General features: G+C 37.6%; 1 protein-coding gene across 12 annotated transcripts in view; it reads left to right on the top strand.

The window, feature by feature from the left end:
- STARD13 (StAR related lipid transfer domain containing 13) overlaps positions 1–20,029 on the top strand; it is a 750,665-nt gene that overhangs the window by 368,508 nt on the left and 362,128 nt on the right. For all 12 annotated transcript variants that reach the window (XM_072616415.1, XM_072616414.1, XM_072616416.1 and 9 more), the window contains one exon: positions 935–968. In XM_072616415.1, the coding sequence (XP_072472516.1) occupies positions 935–968 (34 nt within the window). The remainder of the gene's footprint in view (positions 1–934; positions 969–20,029) is intronic.

The raw sequence follows: 20,029 nt of genomic DNA, 5'->3' as shown, positions 1-20,029 counted from the left end.
AGGTCCTCCTGACTCCTGCACTGGTGCTCTATCCACTGCACCACCTAGCTGCCCCTAGCCAGATAACACAGGTTGTAGAGTGCTAGAATCATGAAGACCTGAGTTCAAATATAACCTCAGATACTTAATAGCCTTGTGATCTAAATAAGTCACTTGACAGCTTCCTGCCTCAGTTTTCTCATCTGTAAAATGGTAATAATAGCACCTCCTACCCCTGGGTAGTGTTAAACTTAAAGTGCTATGTAAGTCTTAGCTATCATCATCATCATCATCATCATCATCATCATCATCATCAACATCATCAGTGAGTATCTGGCACATACTTCTTGACTTGATTTCCCTGTACCTGGTGCTATTCTGTCCTTCAAAAGGGAACTTGTAGCTGGTATGTAGATGCAAGCTAAAAGGATGGGCCAAAAAGAGGGAGAGTGCATCAAAAATGGAGTCACCAAAGGCACATTTCACTGTTTCTTCTATTATTGACCCTGGACCCAATACAAGTACCTAGAATAGTCTATACTTTTGAAGACTGTATCAAAAAGGCTTCTATTGTTTATCTCCCCTTTTCTTCATAAAACCATACTTAGATTTTCACATGAGTTCTTTTTGCAGATGCTTCTAATTACAACTAGGGCAGCAATGCCTTGTCACCTCACCACGCTTTGCATTGTCAGGAGTAAACATGGACTGATCTTCCTTGTAACTGATTACTGTTACTACACAGGAACATTTGGATAATGATATCAGGTTTTAACTCATGAGAGTCATGACCTCCTCCTGCCTTGGCAGGCCTTCATCTTTAAATTCTGGGTGCCATTTGACTGGGAGTATTCAATCTTGTTTGGATTTTTTCTTTGTTGTCCATTAATGGTGTTTATGATTGGGGGTGGAGTATGATTTTTGAGATAATCAAACGGTAATTTTCTTCTTACAGGTACTGCCTGACAAACAGGTCAAGGAGAGAGCTGGTAAGTCTGTTCTATGATATGTGCTTATACTTTTATTTTAGATAAGTTTGTACTTGAGAGGAGCCATGCACAGTTTGCATGTCATTAAATACTGAAAGTACATGTTAATTATTAATGGAAAGATGTTATGAATTCTTCTTCAATATGTCTGTGTTCAAAGGATCCATGATTTTGTTCACACTATTTTCTAATGACCCCTACTCACCTTTTTCTCCTCCTTTTCATCTTCGTTCTACTACCATGTTGGTAAACTGCCTAGCCCGAAGCATTAGTATATAAACTAATCTCTTACTTTGAGTTGCTCATTTGCTTAGCACAGGATGCTGACGAGAGCAAGGCAGTAGATTTTTGATCCATATTAAAGAAAGTTATTAGCTTCACACAGTGAGAAAAAACTCATAACTTTAATCTCTATGCCTTAGCATGCAGAGTTTGACTATGGAATATATGGACAGAGTTTCTCTATGGAATAGATCAAAAAGTATGAATGGCTTCATGTAAAATTATGATTCCTAAAAAAAATCTTAGAGTAGGGGTCCTACTAATGGATATGTCTATGTTTTCAGTCAATCCTTTTTCAGTCATGTCCGACTCTCAGTGACCCCATTTGGGGTTTTCTTGGCAGAGATACAGGAGTGGTTTCAACTTATTTTACAGATGAGGAAATTGAGGTAAACATGGTTAAGTGACTTACCCAGGATCACAAGATAATATGTATCTGAGGCTATATTTGAACTCAGGAAGAGGAATATTCCTGACTCCAGACTTGGCACTCTGCTGCACTACCTAACTGCCCAGTAACTAAAAGGGATATATCTATAGGCATATAGAAATACACATTAAGTATGTGACATAGGTATAGCACATGTGCTTATATGAGTATGTATGTATATACAAAAGTTAGCACTTACAAGGAAAACATGATTCCATAATGTCATAGTACTTTGAGATAAATTTAAATATGGATTTCTATCTAAGAAAGTTTCACAATCAAAAACTTAGAACTGGTAAGGTTTTTGGTTGCTTTTTTTAAGGAGGGGGACAGGAGGTGTATACCTTTAATTTTTGTTTTCACATAATCTGGTAAATCTTAGGTTTTACAAAATATTGTGAAATACCTTAAAATCCTGGCTTGGACAAGATCTTGAGAAATGAATGTGGGAAATGCTCAAAGGATCTGTGACTGCATCTGGGTAAGTGTATGTCTTAAGGAATTGCCTGAGGCAAGATGTGAATCCAGGTCTTCTTTATTCCATACCCAGCAGTGCTCTTGCTAGACTGCCTCAAAGTACAAGTAAGGCAAAAAGAAGGCAGCATAAAGCTGCTTTTTCCTGACTTCACCGACCAGTGTTCAGAAAATAGTCACCAAACAATGGAAGACCTTTATCCCCATCCTCTGATACTTTAACAAAAAAAAGAGGGGGCAGCTAGGTGGCATAATGGGTAGAGTGCTGGGCCTGGAGTCAAGAAAGATTCGTCTTCCTAAATTCAAATCTGGCCTCAGACACTTACTAGCTGTGTGACCCTGGGCAAGTCATTTAACTCTGTTTGCTTCAATTCCCTCACTTGTCCAATTAACTGGAGAAGGAAATAACAAAACCCTGCAGCACCTTTGCCAAGAAAACCCCAAGTGGGGTCACAAAGAGTTGAACATGACTGAAAAATGGTTCTTAAGGATATCTACTGATTGCATATTGACTTAGAAAACTACATATTAACATTATCTATGCTCTATTGTATTTTATTCATTTTGTTCAGTATTTCTCAATTGTATTTTAACCTGGTTCTAGCTCAACTCAGGAGTGTTGCCAGCAGCCCCAGGTCAAGGTTTTTTCATCTCTGGTTTAGTCCTTTGGGTTTCCAGCATGAACATTTAGTAGCTACATCACTCTCTGCTCCCAGAGCCTCTGTTTCTTCGTCTGTAAAATCAATACAAGACCTCAGTACCTGTCTCTCAGGATTGTTGTGGGAAAAGTCCTTCCTAAAGCTTAACAATCTATATAAATGTGAGCTTCTACCAAGTTCCTTAAAGTTGAATACGTTCTTCTAAGCAGTAAATCATTCTATAATGAAACTGTTGGGAACTTCATTTCTCTTGTTGAAATATCTGCCTGTATCTGAGTGTGTGAAGTACATTTACCTTGACAAAAAACTAAATAAATAAAATAATAAAACCATGCTTCATCTTAGAAATGACTGAGGAATGCACCTGAATTAGCAATATGTTGCTTTTAGGAAACTAATCATTTTAACTGGACAACTAGCATATGAATGTGATTTCATCTCTCTTTTTTGGCTGCATAAAAATATGATTCATCTAGGATCAGATACACAATCCTTTTTTGGCATTTAAAGCTCTTCACTTACTGGCTCCAACTTTGTTATAGGATATCTTCAGTCTTACTATACATGACTCACCATCGTGGACTCTACTGGCAATCAGTCTTGATATTCTTGTGTGACTGCTGAGGTAGCATTTGCATCTGGATCTCTCTGCCTTTGCATTGGCGGGCTTCCATGCCAGGAATGCACTCCCTCCTTACCTGTATCTATTAACATCTCTAGTATCCTTCTAAGCTCAGATTAAGTCCTACCTTCTACTCAAAGACTTTTCTCTGATTTTTTCTCAGGCTGCTAGTTCCCTCTCCACCAATTACATTGTTTACACGTGCGCGCACACACACACACACACACACACGCGAGAAAGATAAATTCCTTTCATGAAGAGACTGTCATTTTTGGTCTTTGTGCCCCTAGTGCCTCATATGAAGTAGATGGTTGTTGATTTATTTTATGTTCAACACGTTTCCCTCACTCAGGGCTTACTAGCTATGTGAACCTGGGCAAGTCATTTAACCTTTTTGCCTCAGTTTCCTCATGTGTAAAATGAGCTGGAGAAGGAAATGGCAAACTACTCCAGTACCTTTGCCAAGAAAACCCCAAAGGCCCCAGTGCCTAGCAATAGTAGGTGCTTAATAAAAGCTTATTGACTGACTTTTGGACTGACTATAGGCTTAGATCTAGACCTGTGATTTTATGAACACAGTGAATTCCCTCTATCAATATAGGTCAGCACCTTTTCTATAACTTTCAGTCTCAGAAAATTGCCCAGAGCACTGAAGTCCAGTGACTTGCCCCGAGTTACAAAGCTAGTATGTGTCAGAGACAGAACTGAAACTAAGCCTTCCCAGCTCAGAAATCAGTTTTCTACTACTATGTCTTTTCCAATCCTTCGTAATTTTAGTGCTTTCCTTCTGTTGATTATTCCCTATTTGTGCTGCTTGTAGTTTATTTGTATGCACTTATCTGCAAGTTGTTTCTTCCCTTAGATTATGAGCTACTTAAAAGGAGAAATGTCTTTGATGGATCTCTATATCCTCAACACTTAGCACAGTGCCTGGCACATAGTAGGGGCTTCATGTTTATGGACTGACTGACTATGCCATAGTGCCCTAATGTTTCTCCCACCATTGGATAACACTTTGTTTTCTCATCTAACATAAACCCAGAGAGAGAACTAGCTACAATTTTCACCCTTGAAATAACAAATGTTTTTCTCTTGCAGCTTAATTTCTAAAATGGTCAGCATTTAGTGACCCATCATATACTTTTTGGCTCTCATATTATGATTTTTGCATATTGGGAGGTAGAATTTATACCCACAAGAGTCCCTGGTTTTTAGCTGTTGAAATTCACACTGCCTTTTGGTGCTCTGTTTCCATCAGGGGAAATGAATAGGAAAGCAGGCAAGCAGAAAACTAGAAAGATTCAAGTCCATTTCTACAGAAGTAATTAGAGAGAGCAGCAAGAGAGCAGGAAAAATCAGTGAAGGGTGGCAGAGAGCAATTTTTCTGCACATGTATATCTGATGAATGTGGTTGCCAGCTAACTCAAATTCCCATGTAACTAAAAAAAAAAGACTTTGAGAATGACTCTAATTCTTCTCTTTCCTTGTCTTCCATGACATCCTTGGCTAATTTCAGTTTTGATGCTGATTCTTGATGTCTTAAAAAGTGAGGACTGTCAGTCTGTGTCTATTTGGGTTTTCCCACAGGCCTTCCAGGCCTTTTGGCACATAGCTGCTTGGTTTATTTTTGTGTGAAGGAAGATGCAATATTTCAGGCCAACTGAAGAGGCCACTGTTAGTACATATTGGCAGAGTGAAACAGGAAAAAGGAAGTGTCCTTGACTGGAGTTCAATATTTGTAGTGGTGATGGTGACCACAAAATGTATTTTTCTTATTTACTAAAACTGTGCTAGATTGACCCATATTCTTGTTACTTTCCATAATACAACTAGGGGTTAAATATGAAGCCCAAATGTAATTCAGAGCCATAAAAGGAGATCAACCTAGGGATGGGCTAGGGAAAGACATGAATTGCTGCAGACATTTGTATTACTTCAGACATATCCTCTAGTAAGGAGCATAGATTTAGAGCTGAAAGGGGCCTTAGAGGTCATCTGTCCAAACCCTTTATTTTATAGATGAGAAAACTGAAGAGCAGAAGTGAGGAGGAGGTGCTTTCCAGACATGATGGAAAGGTACTGAAGGTAGAAGATAGAATGCTAAGTTCAGAGAATAGAAAACAGACCACTTTGGTTGAAACACAGAATGCATGTGAAGGAGTGTCATGTAAACTAAGACTGGAAAGGTCTATTAGAGCCAAACCATAATGGATGACATTCACTTCCATTTTAACCAAATGCATCATCTGACTTTTATCACCATAGAGGCCCCAAGACTGATTTAAGTGAAAGCAGACTTACCCAAGATCATATAGAGAGTAAGTGGCAGGACTGGGATCCTAAACCAGGTCTTCTGGCCCTAAATCTAATCTTCCTTCCATCACAACATGTAAAAGGGGCCTTTTCTAAATAACCACACTATGTTTTCCTATATTCTTTACTAGGAGCAGGAATTTCATCATAGACATAGAAATAGAAAAGTGTCAGTGTCGTATGGACAAGGAATAACTTATTTCAGAGTCACCAGAAGCTTCTTTCACTTAAATGAGACTTTGGTGGAACTTCAGGCCTGATAAAAGTCAGATGTTGCATTTGGTGAAATGGAAGTAAACGGCATCCATTATGGTCTGGCTCCAGTAGACCCTTCCAAACATAGTTCACATGATTCTCCTTCACGAACTCTGTGTTCCAGCCAAACTGGCCTGCTTTGTATTTCCTAAACTTAGCACTTCCGTCACCCACCTCAGTGCCTTTCCATCGCACTTGGAATGCCCCTCCTCCTCATTTCCATCTCTCGGAAGTCTACCTTCTCTAAGGGGTTCCTCAGGCAGCATCTCCTCCTATGGGAAGCCTTTCCTGATACCTCTAGCTGTTAAAATACTTGCCCTCCTCCAAATACCTTGTTTTTATTGATCTGTGTAAGTTAAATCTGTCCACTTTTAAATTCCCAGAGAGAAGGATCTATTTTGTCTTTGTATCCCCAGTACTGTATACATAGTAGGTGCTTGATAAATACTTGTCAAGCAGTGCATTCACCAACCACATTTTCTGCAAAGGTTAAATGCCATTTAGTAGGTAAGCAGTGGCTGACTGCCCTAGAAAACACCAGGAGATTTATAGTTCTGATTTAGCTTTATCTCATAGTGTGACCCTGGGAAAGTCATTTACACTCTTTGATCTGTAGTTGCCTCAACGTAAAATGAGATTGAACTCTATGGTCTCCAAGAACTCTTCCCACCCTGACATTCAGTGAATTAATGCATTCTGTAACCATCCTTTAACAATTAAACCAAAGAAGCTATCTTTTATTAAATAGAATACATGTGGCAAATCTGTTTCATATTGTAAAATTTTTACTCATTACCTCATTTCTTCCATACTTTGATGGATCATTGCTGTGAACACTTCCTTCAACAGTGCAGCTCATTACCTTTCTGTGCCTTCTCATGCTGGGTGATTCTTGTCCATATAGAACAGTATATAGAGAGCTGGTGGTGGGGCTAGGAAGCCAGGAGTCCAAGACCTACCTCTGACAAATCCTGGCTTTTGTATCCTGGACAAATCACTTAACCTCTCAGTGCTCTAAGTAGCTCTCTAAGAGTAATTAGTTGCAGAGAAATTACTGACCTACATTAGCAAGGAAGGCTTCCTCATCTATGAGTTCCCTTTACCAAAGAAATTCTAGGTTCAGTCTGTATCGCTGTCCTTCCCCAGAGGAGATATCCAACGTGCCCAATATTCTGAAGGTCTTCTAAAAAGGCAACTATTCATTCGTTAGAGTACTGGTCCTGGAGTCAACTGAATTCAGATCCTTTCTCAGACACTTACTAACTGTGTGTCCCTGAGTAACTCACTTAAGCTCTATCTCAGTTTTCTTATCTGTAAAATGGGGATAATAATAACACCTACCTCCAGGGTTGTGAAAATCAAATAAGATAATATTTGTAAAGTGCTCAGCAAACCCCCAAAGCACTATAATCATCATCATCATCATCATCATCATCATCATCATCATTATGTCTTCCATCCTCAGGATGTCCTATTTTATTTTATTCCTTTTCCCACCATGCTAGCCCCTTGATGATATTTTAATGCTACTTTTATGTATAAGTCATGCTTGATCATGGGCTATTTTTGTTGTAGTTCATTGTTTCAGTTGTGTCCAACTCTTCGTGACCCTATTTGGTGTTTTCTTGGCAAAGATTCTGGAGTGGTTTGCCATTTCTTTCTCCAACTCATTTTTACAGATGAGGCAAACACAGAGGCAAACACAGTTAAGTGACTTGCACAGGGTCGCACAGCTAGTAATTCTCTGAAGCAAGATGTGAACTCACAAAAATGACTCTTAGTGACTCCAAGTCTGACACTCTATCCACTGTGCCACCTAGCTGCCCACATTTATATAACATTTAAAGTTTGCAAAGTACTTTAAAAATACTAAGTATTTTTATCCTGACAACAACCCTGGGAGGTAGAGGTTATTCTTATTCCCATTTTGTAGCTGCCATTCATTTCTCCATTACTGTTTGGATTACCTACAATTTGGATGCTTATGAGATTAGAGTGTTTCATAATTCATCTTATCACCAAGAGATTACTGCTGTTGAAATGATGACTTTATGTGGAGAGAGGAGAGAGAGAGAGAGAGAGAGAAAGAGAGAGAGAGAGAGAGAGAGAGAGAGAGAGAGAGAAATAGGCCCTGCCCCTCAAGAAGGAGCTTAGATTCTTTTTGTGGGATATATCATGTACTCAAAAGAGAAAATATAAAGTAATTTCAAGCAGGAAAAAGTGTTGATAACTTGAGAGATCAGAAAAAGGCCTTAGGTTGGAGGTGGAAACAGGAATGCCATATGCAAAAACAGCTAGCAGGCCAGTTTTATTACTGGACTGGAAGACACATGAAGGGGAAATGATATGAAATAAGACTGCAGAGGTATCCACTTATTTATTTCTACATGGTCACCCAGAAGCATGGTTATGACAGTGTGAGCTAGGTAACTACCGTGATAGCAACTGAAAGGTATTTCATGGCTTTAGTTATTTGTTCTTCCACCAAGGCCTACATCTATTATCCCACATTCCCAGTCCTCATATATTGGTTGAATTATGGCTTTTTTGTCTATATTGGCTCATGGATGTGAAAAATCCACTGGGGGAATATTATATTCCTAGTATTTTTTAAAAATAATAACATTTGTATAGCCTATTACTTATAATAACCATGAAATAAAGGTATTACAAGAACTATTATCATCATTTTCCAGGTGAGGAAATCGAACCTCAAAAAAATTAAGAAGTTAAGAACGTCAAAGAAGTTAAGTGACATACTTAAAGTCATGTAGTCAATAAAGATCAGTCAGGATGCACAGCTTCCACCGTTTCAAATCTTAGCAAAAATTTCATCTTGAGCAAGAAGCCTTTCCCAAGACCCCTTAATTCCAGTGCCTCCTTTCTGTCAATTATCTCTAATTTATCCTATATTTATCTAGCTTTGTACCTATTGTTTGCATGTTGTAGGGAATGCCTTTTTTTTCTTTATTTTTCCCCAGGGCTTAACCCACAGTTTGGCATATCATGCTTTGTAAGTGCTTAGTGACATAGTTCAAACCCTGATCTCTCTTGCTGCCTCCAAGCATGCTTTCTACAGTAATATACCATGCTTACCTCTCAATAAATAATTTTCTCTTAAGCAAGGCATTTTCCTCCTTACAAAGGGACAGGTTACATAGTCTTTGTGATTCTGCATAGTGCAGTGCTCCAGGATTAGACCTCATAAAGCACCACTGGTCTTCAGGAAATCTTTTATGGTCTACTGACATTCCTAGGAAATTAATTGATGTTATGAACGAGTTCATATCTAAGAATACAGCAGCAAAACTAATGATCACTATCTATGAGAATCTGATGAAATGGTAAGTTTTGATTTTTTGATACAATATTAATTCTATACAGATTATAAATACGGTTATAAAGAGTGTTATATGGGATATTCAAGATTATATGCATAAGAGCATTCAAGACTTCAAAAAATGATTCTCAAAATCAAAAAGCCCTTGTAGCCTTATACTACCTTTTGTTTTCTTTATTGTATACTTCACAAAGATTACTATCTCAAAAATAATGAAATTAACCATTGATTGCTTGTAAATATATATCTAGGATGTGGACAGACTGTGGTGAAATCTAGAAGGTGAAACCTATTTCCTCCAGTATAACATTTACTTTAAAAAAAAAAATGACACCTACCCAGCAAAACTGAGTATAATACTTCAGGAGAAAAAATGGTCTTTCACTGAAATAGAGGATTTTCAAATTTTCTTGATGAAAAGACCAGAGCTGAAAAGAAAATTTGACTTTCAAACACAAGAATGAAGAGAACCATGAAAAGGTGAACAGCAAAGAGAAGTCATAAGGGACTTACTAAAGTTGAACTGTTTACATTCCTACATGGAAAGACAATATTTGTAACTCTTGAAACATTTCAGTATCTGGGTACTGGGTGGGAGTACACACACACACATGCACACACGCACACATACATAGATACAGAGTGCACAGAGTGAATTGAAGAGGATGGGATCATATCTTAAAAAAAAATGAAATCAAGCAGTGAGAGAGAAATATTGGGAGGAGAAAGGGAGAAATTGAATGGGGCAAATTATCTCTCATAAAAGAGGCAAGCAAAAGACTTATTAGTGGAGGGATAAAGAGGGGAGGCAAGAGAAAAACATGAGGTCTACTCTCATCACATTCCACTAAAGGAAAGAATAAAATGCACACTCATTTTGATAGGAAAACCTATCTCACAATATAGGAGAGTGGGGGACAAGGGCACAAGCAGGGTGGGGGGGAGGATAGAGGGGAGGGCATGGGGAGGAGAATGCAATCCGAGGTCAACACTCATGGGGAGGGAAAGGATCATAAGAGAATAGAAGTAATGGGGGACAGGATAGGATGGAGGGAAATATAGTTAGTCCTATACAACACAACTAGTATGGAAATCATTTGCAAAACTACATAGATTTGGCCTATATTGAATTGCTTGTCTTCCAAAGGGAAGGGGTGGAGAGGGAGGGAGCTAAAGAAGTTGGAACTCAAAGTGTTAGGATCAACTGTAATGTTCTTACCACTAGGAAATAAGAAATACAGGTTAAGGGGTAAAGAAAGCTATCTGGCCCTACAGGACAAAAGAGAAGACGGAGACAAGGGCAGAGGGGGAGGATAGAAGAGAGAGCAGATTGGTCACAGGGGCAATTAGAATGCTTGGGTTTGGGGGGGGGAGGGGATAAAAGGGGAGAAAATTTGTAACCCAAAATTTTGTGAAAATAAATGTTAAAAGTTAAATTAAAAAAAAAAAAGAAACATCATAGGTAGGGCTGCATTTTGACCATCATAATTGCTCATGGGTAATTTGAAATTAAAAAAGATTCTATAACTTTTAAAAAAAATATAAAAAAAATGACTATTCATATGAGTAAAATGAATCAGCTCCCAAATATTAGACTTCAAGATCTACCTTTGAAATCTTGATATTGAAAAGAAAATATTCTTTCTTTCCCTCAAGATTTTATCAAGAAACAAAGCTAAAAGATATCAGATGTGAAAATGCTCCTTTATTAGTCAAGGACTGTCATTTGCTGCCTTGAAAATGATATTTCTGTGTCTCTAGGATCAAAGAAAATTATTTTTTTATTTGATGACACTAAAGAAAATATTGGTCAAAGTAGAATTTCTTTAACCAAAGAATAATCCTTCCTTACTATCCTCACAAAGCATCATCCTCCCACCGCATTATGTAATTATTCTCTACTTTTTCATTTTTTTCCTCTGTGATTTCTGTACTAAGTTATAATGAATTGACTTCTCATCATATGAAACCCAGTGGGAGAAGTCGACTCATTTCCCACAGGTTTATGCAATATGAGAATCTAGCTATATGTTTCATCATTTTGATATGTTCTAGTTCTCAGGGTCTTCTTCAAGAAATAATGTTTGTTTGACTTTAATTCTCTCTCCCATTCATCACTTTAAAAATATTCAAATCAATTCAACAAGCATTTACTAAATACCTACTATGTGATGTGTATATATTGTCTCATAAATGGATATTTTTAAAAGTTAAATATTCATATCTCTAACAATAATACTCTACTACAATTTCCAAAGTTAATGTCTTTATGTTCTTACCTAGAAGTACCTTATTCCTATGTACTTACTATATATCTTGCACTTTTGCTTTGCAGTTTTTCAGAATACTTTTAAGGCAGTGTTACCTCTGGCACATATTGGCTGAGTGACTTTCTCTATGCCTTAGGAAACTCTAAATTTACAAATTGCAGAGAGTGTATGCTAATCTATATTGGTGGACAGTGACCCCTTCCTGGAAGTTTCCCAATCCAAGAAAATTCCTCGTCCTATTCAGACAAAGGGTATCTTTCACACTGATTACCTCATTTGATGTTTACAGTGGTTTGAGTTAAGCCCTGGTAATGACATATGGCAAAACCCTGTCATTCCATCATTGTGAGTACCACTGATATAGATCACAGCCCTCCAGAATTTAGTGAATAGTCTCCAAGAATTACCAGGGTTGAAGAATTCAGCCTATCTCTAGCCAATCTAGTGAAGACCCTCTCCAAATTCATCTCTGCCCGTCCAAGCTCCAGATGTACACTCCATCTCTGAACCTATACCTGAAGCTGTTCCAGCTTGGAAGGACCTTCCAGAGCTTACCCTCAACTGCTATAGGCTTTGAGAACCCCTTGAAGGACAGGAAAGACAGTGATCTCTCAATGTATTGATACCCTGAAGTTATTCAACTTATTCCTCCCATGACGTTTGGACAAATCATTCAACCACCCCCAGTTCCCAGGTATAAAGTGGGAGCAGAGGTGTGTTATAATAATACGGGTATTGTAAGGTATGTGTGTACATGCATACAGTGAACTGAAATATCAAACCCACAGAGCAGAGAAACATCTTAAACCTGGAAAAGGAAAATACTCTTCAAGTTTACTCGGGGGAAAGAATGTCTCCCCAGTCGTTGAGTGCTTCAGCACACACCAGCGTGTATCAATAAAGTTTAGCATAGTATGAGGGCATAGTCTGGAACAAGCGAAAGGGGTGCCCATAATTAAGTAGTCATGCAATATCAGCCTTGCCATACCAACTTTCACAGAGCTCTGAGAATTCTAGGTACTTGACAAGCTGTAAGGGGAGCTGTGTTTTCTGGTAGCTCTTGAGGTCTCTATCTCTATGTGAGAAGAGGATAAATTTTCTATCCCTAAAAACTCTAGGAGACTTGTCACTGTGTTCTAAAGAGTTAGGCAGAGAAGAAAGAGAAAAAGAAAGGAAAAAATAATGTGTATTTAGTTGGCTCTTTCTATTGTATTCTAATAATTTAATATATGCTATGGTTTTCTATTCCTCACCTCTACTACAGAAATGACACCCTGGTTTGTGTTTACCATTTTAGAGTCTTGGGATTAAATGAACAAGGCCTCCACTGCCTATAATCTTTTCTCTCCAACATCAGTGTGAAAATGATTCTCCTGATGAATAACATTACCCAGTCCAATTAGTTAAATCTCAGGACGGAAAGGTTTTTTTATTCATCTTCCAAGTGCTAGGATAGTTGTCTGCCTGCACAAGTGAACTATTATCATGATTTGAAAACCCGCTAAAGACAAGCTTGTCAGGTCTGTGGCTATTTACAGTCACGGAGAAGGATCTCTGATAACCACAACTTTGGTTATCTAACGAGGTGTAGGATCCATCTCAATTTTCATGTTGCCTTTGTTTGGGATGCCGAATTCTAAAAATACAGCCGAGTCTCCATGAGGGATGGCTTTTTGAGACCTTAGATAGCTTGTCAGTTTAGGAATCATCATTTCAGCCTTGAATTTGATATCAAAGGGAAAAGAGATCATTGACATTTAGCAAAAGAGAAGGCCCAGAATGGATTGTTTTTATTAAATGCTATTGACTCATATGCGCAACTGTTTTTAACTTGGAACCCAGTTTGTTTTCATTTGTCCATTAGCTTTATGGGGTTATCAGAATGGCTATTTCTTGTCCCTTTTATAGGAGAGGGAGGGAGAAGATATGAACTGCATCTCCTTGCTGACCTGGGGGGGAAATCAAAGCAGCTGTTTGGGTCCTATCTTTGAGAACAAACAACCAATTAACTGGCTGAGAGTTGTTGTTTTCAAACATTTGTTTTGCTATTATGGAATCACAACCATAAAGTATTCATATATTCCTTGATAATGAACTAAATATATCAGCTAACTCATACTGAGGGAAATACACACACACACATAAACACACACACACACGCACACATACACACACACACATACACACACACACACACATAAACACACACACATACACACACACACACACACACACACACACACACACACACACACACACACACACCAAAGGATGGCCTCTCAGTTTCAAAGCAAGGTGTTTAAGGACCAGTTTTACTGCTAGCTTATTCTTGATAGGATCATGGAAAGAGTAGTGGATTTGATATCTGAAGATTTGGTATCGAGCCCTAGGTTACTGACTGTGTGAATATGGGCAAGGTCTTCACCTTCCTGAGCCTCAGTTTTCTTCTCTGTAAAATGCAGATAATCATATTTCACATATTATGGTAATATTATGCATATGGTAATATTAAGCATATGCTTAAGTAAAGGAAGAACTTTCCCCATAACAATGCTGTGAAGAAGGTATTGTAAACATTATTGTCCCCATTTTACAGATGAAGAGACTGAATTTCAGAGAAGTCAAGTGACTTGCCTATGATCAGTCATACAGCTAGCCAGTAATCAACAGAACTTCAAGTCAAGTTTGCCTGTAAATCCATTTCACCTCCTCCACAGGATTGTTTTGAGGAAAATGCATTGTATATTGCAAAAGTGCTATATAAATACAAGTTGCTATGATATCTGCCTCCATGTAGTGTCTGATTAACAATCTTGACTAATTTTTCACTGAATTGACCAGTTCAGTTGATACAAGTGACCAAATTAACGTTTGGCGTAATGCCAGTATAGCCTTTCATAACCAGTGCTTACATACTCTAATAAGTCATGTGCATCAAAAGTGTGCCTGCCTTCTTCTAGCAGCCTTCACGCTTCTAATTTCTTGCTTCTATTCTAGTCTAATGGGGATTGGGGAATCAATATTTCACAATATTATGAAAATTCTGTGTAAAATGAGTCAATGAATTCTCTGAAAATCAAGTGACCTGAGGGGCCTTCCTGTGGGAATCAACTGTGGGAAATCTAGTGCACCAGGTTTGGGGCAGCTATTTTAATTGTTGAGAAGCTTTTAAAAAAAAATTATTTCTGGATCCTCAACTGTATTTTGAATGATAAGAGATTGATAGAAAATAACCTCAAGGTAAGTGAAGTAGTATTGTAATGACAGGTCTCAATACTTAGCCCTTTGCCAGTGACTCCCAAATATGTACCTACACCAGGCTTGTCCTCCCCTCTCAGAGCTCTAGTCCTATACTTCTTCCCATATACTATTTCCACCTAAAAGATCCCATTACCTTGAATTCAACATTTCTCATCTTCAGAGGTTTCCCACTGAATCCCTGATAAAATACAAACTTTTTGACATAGCATCTAAGGTCCATTAACTGGTTACAACCTACACTTCAATCTATCCTTAATTCTCATTGCTTTTCTCACTCTTCTGTTTAGTCCCATTGGCTGCAAGCTCTTCCCTGAACCCAATATTCCATCTCCCACTTTGGTGGCTCCACATTCAAGAAGCACTTACTTCCTTATTTCATCTTCATCTTCATCTTCACCTCTCAGAATCTTTGTCTTCCTTCAAGTCTCAGCTTAAATGACACCTCCTCCATGAAGCCTTCTTTCTAGTTGTTAAGATATTTTCCCTCCTCTAATTGATTAATCTTAGAGTTATTATGCATGTGTCCCTCTAGAAGAATGTATTCTCTTTGAAAATTACAGACTATTTCTTTTTTGTCTACCTAGCACAATGCCTTTCATAATAATAGTCACCTAATAAATATTTGTTAATGTTAATATACAAAATGTTTCAATGTCTTCATTATAAATCAATCTAGAATATCTTCTATTCATCAATATACCTAATCCTCCACTAGATTCTTTCTTTGAAAAAATATCTTATATGCATTCCTAACTTTCCATTCCTACACTGCCACTACCAGACTTATTATATCCCAGTTGTATAATACCTTTGTTCTCAGACCTTCACAAAAACTGTTCAATCCTACTTTTACTCTTTGACAACCTTGTTGGGAGCCACATCCAACCAGTCTCTCTGCCATCAGTCTCCACAATTCATTGTGCATATGGAAGCCAGATTAATATTCCTAAAGCTTAGCTTCTGATCATATGTCACTCCACTATTCAAAAACTTCAATGCTTTCAATCATCTCCATTTTCAAAATTTCTATTTTGGAAGGAACCTCAGAGGTTCATCCAGTAGTTCAACTCATATCTAAATAGGAAGACACCACTAAGAAGTTTTTGGCCAAGGGTTCTTTACCTCTCCTTGTGTGTATTTTTAATATATAATCTGATAATGGTATTTCAACATAATTGGTTGCCTTAGTAATCCTACATATTTTTTACACATTTAAAAACATTATTCTAAAATGGTGTCCATAAGCTTCAGCAAATCACCAAAGGGGTTTATAACCGAAAAAAGGCTTTAAGAAACCTTTTTAACCTCTGTTTGAAGAAGTCTGGTGATTGGAACCCATTACCTTTCAAGGCAGATAGATAGATAGATAGATAGATAGATAGATAGATAGATAGATAGATAGACAGACAGGAAGGAAGGAAGGAAGGAAGGAAGGAAGGAAGGAAGGAAGGAAGGAAGGAAGGAAGGAAGGAAGAGAGAGAGAGAGAGAGAGAAAGAAAGAAAGAAAGAAAGAAAGAAAGAAAGAAAGAAAGAAAGAAAGAAAGAAAGAAAGGAAGGAAGGAAGGAAGGAAGGAAGGAAGGAAGGAAGGAAGAAAGAAAGAAAGAAAGAAAGAAAGAAAGAAAGAAAGAAAGAAAGAAAGAAAGAAAGAAAGAAAGAAAGAAAAAGAAAGAAAGAAAGAATATTCTTTGGCATAGTTCTAATTGTTTTGAAACTTTTGCTTCCACTGAATTGAAATCTTTCTCTCTGTTATTTCCACTCATTGATCCTGGTTCCACCTGGAGCCAAGCAAAACAAATCTGATCTCTCTTCTGCATGATTACCCTTTAAAGTATTCAAGACAGTGATCATGTTCCTCATCCCCCCACTCCATGTAAAGTGTTCTCTGTATTAAATATCTCCAGTTCCTTAAACTTATCTTAATATGGCTTTATTTGTAGTCTTATTATTGTCCTGATTACCTTCCTCTGGATAAAAATCAGATTGTCAATATCCATTCTAAAACATAATATTTCAAACTGAACACAGCAGCCCAGATGTGGCTCGACATCATTCTGGAATCAAACTGTTTATGCAACACGAAGTCACAGAAGCTTTTTTTTTTTTTTGCTTCAATACCATATTGTTGATAGTCCTGTAAAACTCCTAATTATTTTTCACTCAAATTGTTATCTAGCCATGTCTTACTCATTCTATACTTGTGTAGTTGATAGTTTAGCCCCAAAGTAGGATGTTATTTTATCCCTATTGAATTTTGTCTTATTAGTTTAGACCAGAAGTTCCCAAACTTATTTGGCCTACCTCCCCCTTTTCAAAAAAAATTATCCCATTTCCCCCTATAAATCTTCTTTCTTTAACCCTTTAATGTTTTTTTAATTTGTATCATTTCAAAAAAATATAATTTTTTTAAATGATACATCTTAAATTTAATAATTTATTGCAAATTTGTGTTTTTTCCTGCTTTGAAATTTTGATGATGCAATATTATATCATGTAACCATATCGTACTGTTTTGTAAACAAGTCATTACCGCTACATATTCCTGCCAGTGCATGCTGGACTTCTAGACAATGCACAACACACTGCTTGTAAATTTGTCAACACTTGCTTGTAAAGACCTGTCATGGGCTTGACCACTGATTGGTTATAATTTACATTTAGTGTGTTTATTTGGAAAATAATGTAATCACTACAACTTTAATTCTATTACACAACAGATGAAACGTGTACAAGTGATTTTTCAAAATTCTCTTCTTTCCTTATACTTACACTGCCCCTTATTTTTCTTCAATGCCCCCCAATTGTACCTAGAATAACTCCCCTCCCCTGGATGGTTTTAGCGGCCCTTGTGTGATGGTGTTGCTCACTTTGGGGACCTATGGAAACCAATAATTCCAGCCTTTTGAGATCTCTCTGGGTCCCAGTTACGATATCCAACAGTTACCTACCCCTCCCAGGTCAAGGATTCAAATTTAATTCTAATTTAACTACCACGTACAATATTCTCATCTACATGTCTTTATTTTGCCACAAAACATTAGTTCGTTAAGGACAAGGGACCATGTCTTATGTATATCTCTTGTTATTTTCCTTAGGATCTAGCATAGTAACAGAAAATTAGTGCCTTACTTCAATTAATATTGATTAATTAAATGATTCTGCAATAGAGTGGAAGGAAAAGAATATTAGTTATATGATCATTAGGACACTATATAACAATTTAAAAAAAGAGTTGCATAGTAAAAATTTAGTTTAGTCTTATGGTTATTTCTGACAGATTTTTATCCCAATGAATTGATATTTTATTAGCATCATGAAAACATTTTTATTTCAATTATTGAAAAAGATCAGATAACCAAGGATCAGGTGGCCAGCTGAAGTTGGGTACACAAATCATTACATTTGAATAAGAACATAGGTTTGTCACAGGCAAATAAATAATAGCTCATATCTATAGGGTTTTCAGAGTTACGGAATGCTTTCTTCATAACTATCCTGTATGGTGGTACAAAAGCATTATTTTATCCCAGAAAAACTGAGGTTCACAGAGATTAAATAGCTAATCCCAATGCTAGGAGCAAAGCTTAGATTTGAACTCTGGTCCCCAGACTTCAATTCAATGAAAGTTCTGCTATCCATAATACCATACTGCCTTATTATTTTCAGAATTCCATGTACTTGCCAAGCCCTTAGGAGGAATGAAAGAAAGGAAGAAAGAAAGGAGTATTATTTATTCCTTCATGCAAGATAAATCAGTTCACTGGTATGGCACACTTTCAAGTTGGTTAGCAGTTGGGCACACACCTTTCCATACTCAGATTCCCTGGCCATTGTAATTCTGATTTCCTAGAGAATGGGCATAAAGACCCTGCAGAAATACCATTTCAAATTACTTTCCAGCTCTTCCCTACCTTGTAGGCCTACTGGGATACTACAGCCTCCTTCATTTGCATGTTAGAGGAATAATAGCGCCTAGAACTCCAGCTATCTCAGTAAGCTTATGGAGCCCAGAAAGCCACATGGGTTCCTGCTCCCTACCCCCATCCTGACCTATCCCACAGAAGTAAAATTAAGTTCAGATGAACATCAAGGGCGACCTTAAATGAGAAAATAATTTCTCAAAGAAGAGGAATGCATGGAGGAGACGTGGCAGCCTGACTTCCTTGCCTCAGTGTGGGAGTACAAGGGTACAGGATGTACACATACGGGAGAAAAGAAGGAGAAGTTTATGAGTTAATTGTCTGCAAGGGCACCTCAGGTCATTTTCTGCACTAGCTGGTCAGAGCTACCTCTTTGCCCTCAGGCTGCCTCCCTGGGCACTCTCACTACAAAGCGTGGACTCACTGCCAAGTGCCTGGTCACCCTGGTCACTGCACAACTGCAGTAATTTAGGGGGGATGGGCAAACACAAGTAGCTCATAGATGGGTCTGTGCCAGCCCATATTTATACACAGCTTCCCTAATTCAGACTCCAAAGATCCCCTTAGCACTGGGAGAGAGTTTAGAACATATTAAGTTTAATCTCTTCTTTTATTTTACAGATAAGGAAAATAAGACCCATAGGGATTAGGTGACTTGCCCAAGATCATACATCTAGTAAATGGTTGAGCTGGTACTAGTTTGCTTACTCTGTGCTGCCACTCATTCTATGTCTATATTTTTGTTTGTTTCGGCAGTATTTCCAGATCCTTCTTAGAACTGATTACCTTTATCTACATGAGTTCTGTAAGTTAACAGATTGATGATAAAAGATTTGGTAAAAGAAACACAATCTGATTAGAAACTTGGAGTAGTCTTATATTTCATTTTTATTTGCTTTACCTTTGCCAATAAAAACAATCTGAGGACAGCCAAGGTTTATTGGCCAATGAATCCATGGGACAGTCTATCCCCAAAAAGGCTACTCATCAAAGGAAAAAAATTTCTATGCTTCAAATTTTTCTTAATAATTTAGAAAAGTAAGACCATGGAGAACAATGGAAAGACTGTTGCCTCTGGAGAATCTAGGTTAAAATCTGACTTCTGACACTTAATTCTGTGTGACCTTGGGCAAGTGATTTAACTTTTCTGAGCCTCAATTTCCTCCTCTATAAAATGTTGAAATTGAATCAGAAAACCTCTTTGATATCTTCAGGTTCTAGTTCTAGGTTTCTTTGT

The sequence above is a fragment of the Notamacropus eugenii genome, chromosome 5 (genome assembly GCF_028372415.1).
Source record: "Notamacropus eugenii isolate mMacEug1 chromosome 5, mMacEug1.pri_v2, whole genome shotgun sequence".
Lineage (NCBI taxonomy): Eukaryota > Metazoa > Chordata > Mammalia > Diprotodontia > Macropodidae > Notamacropus > Notamacropus eugenii.
The sequence above is the reverse complement of the archived record's forward strand: the minus strand, read 5'-3'. Positions and strand labels throughout refer to the sequence as shown.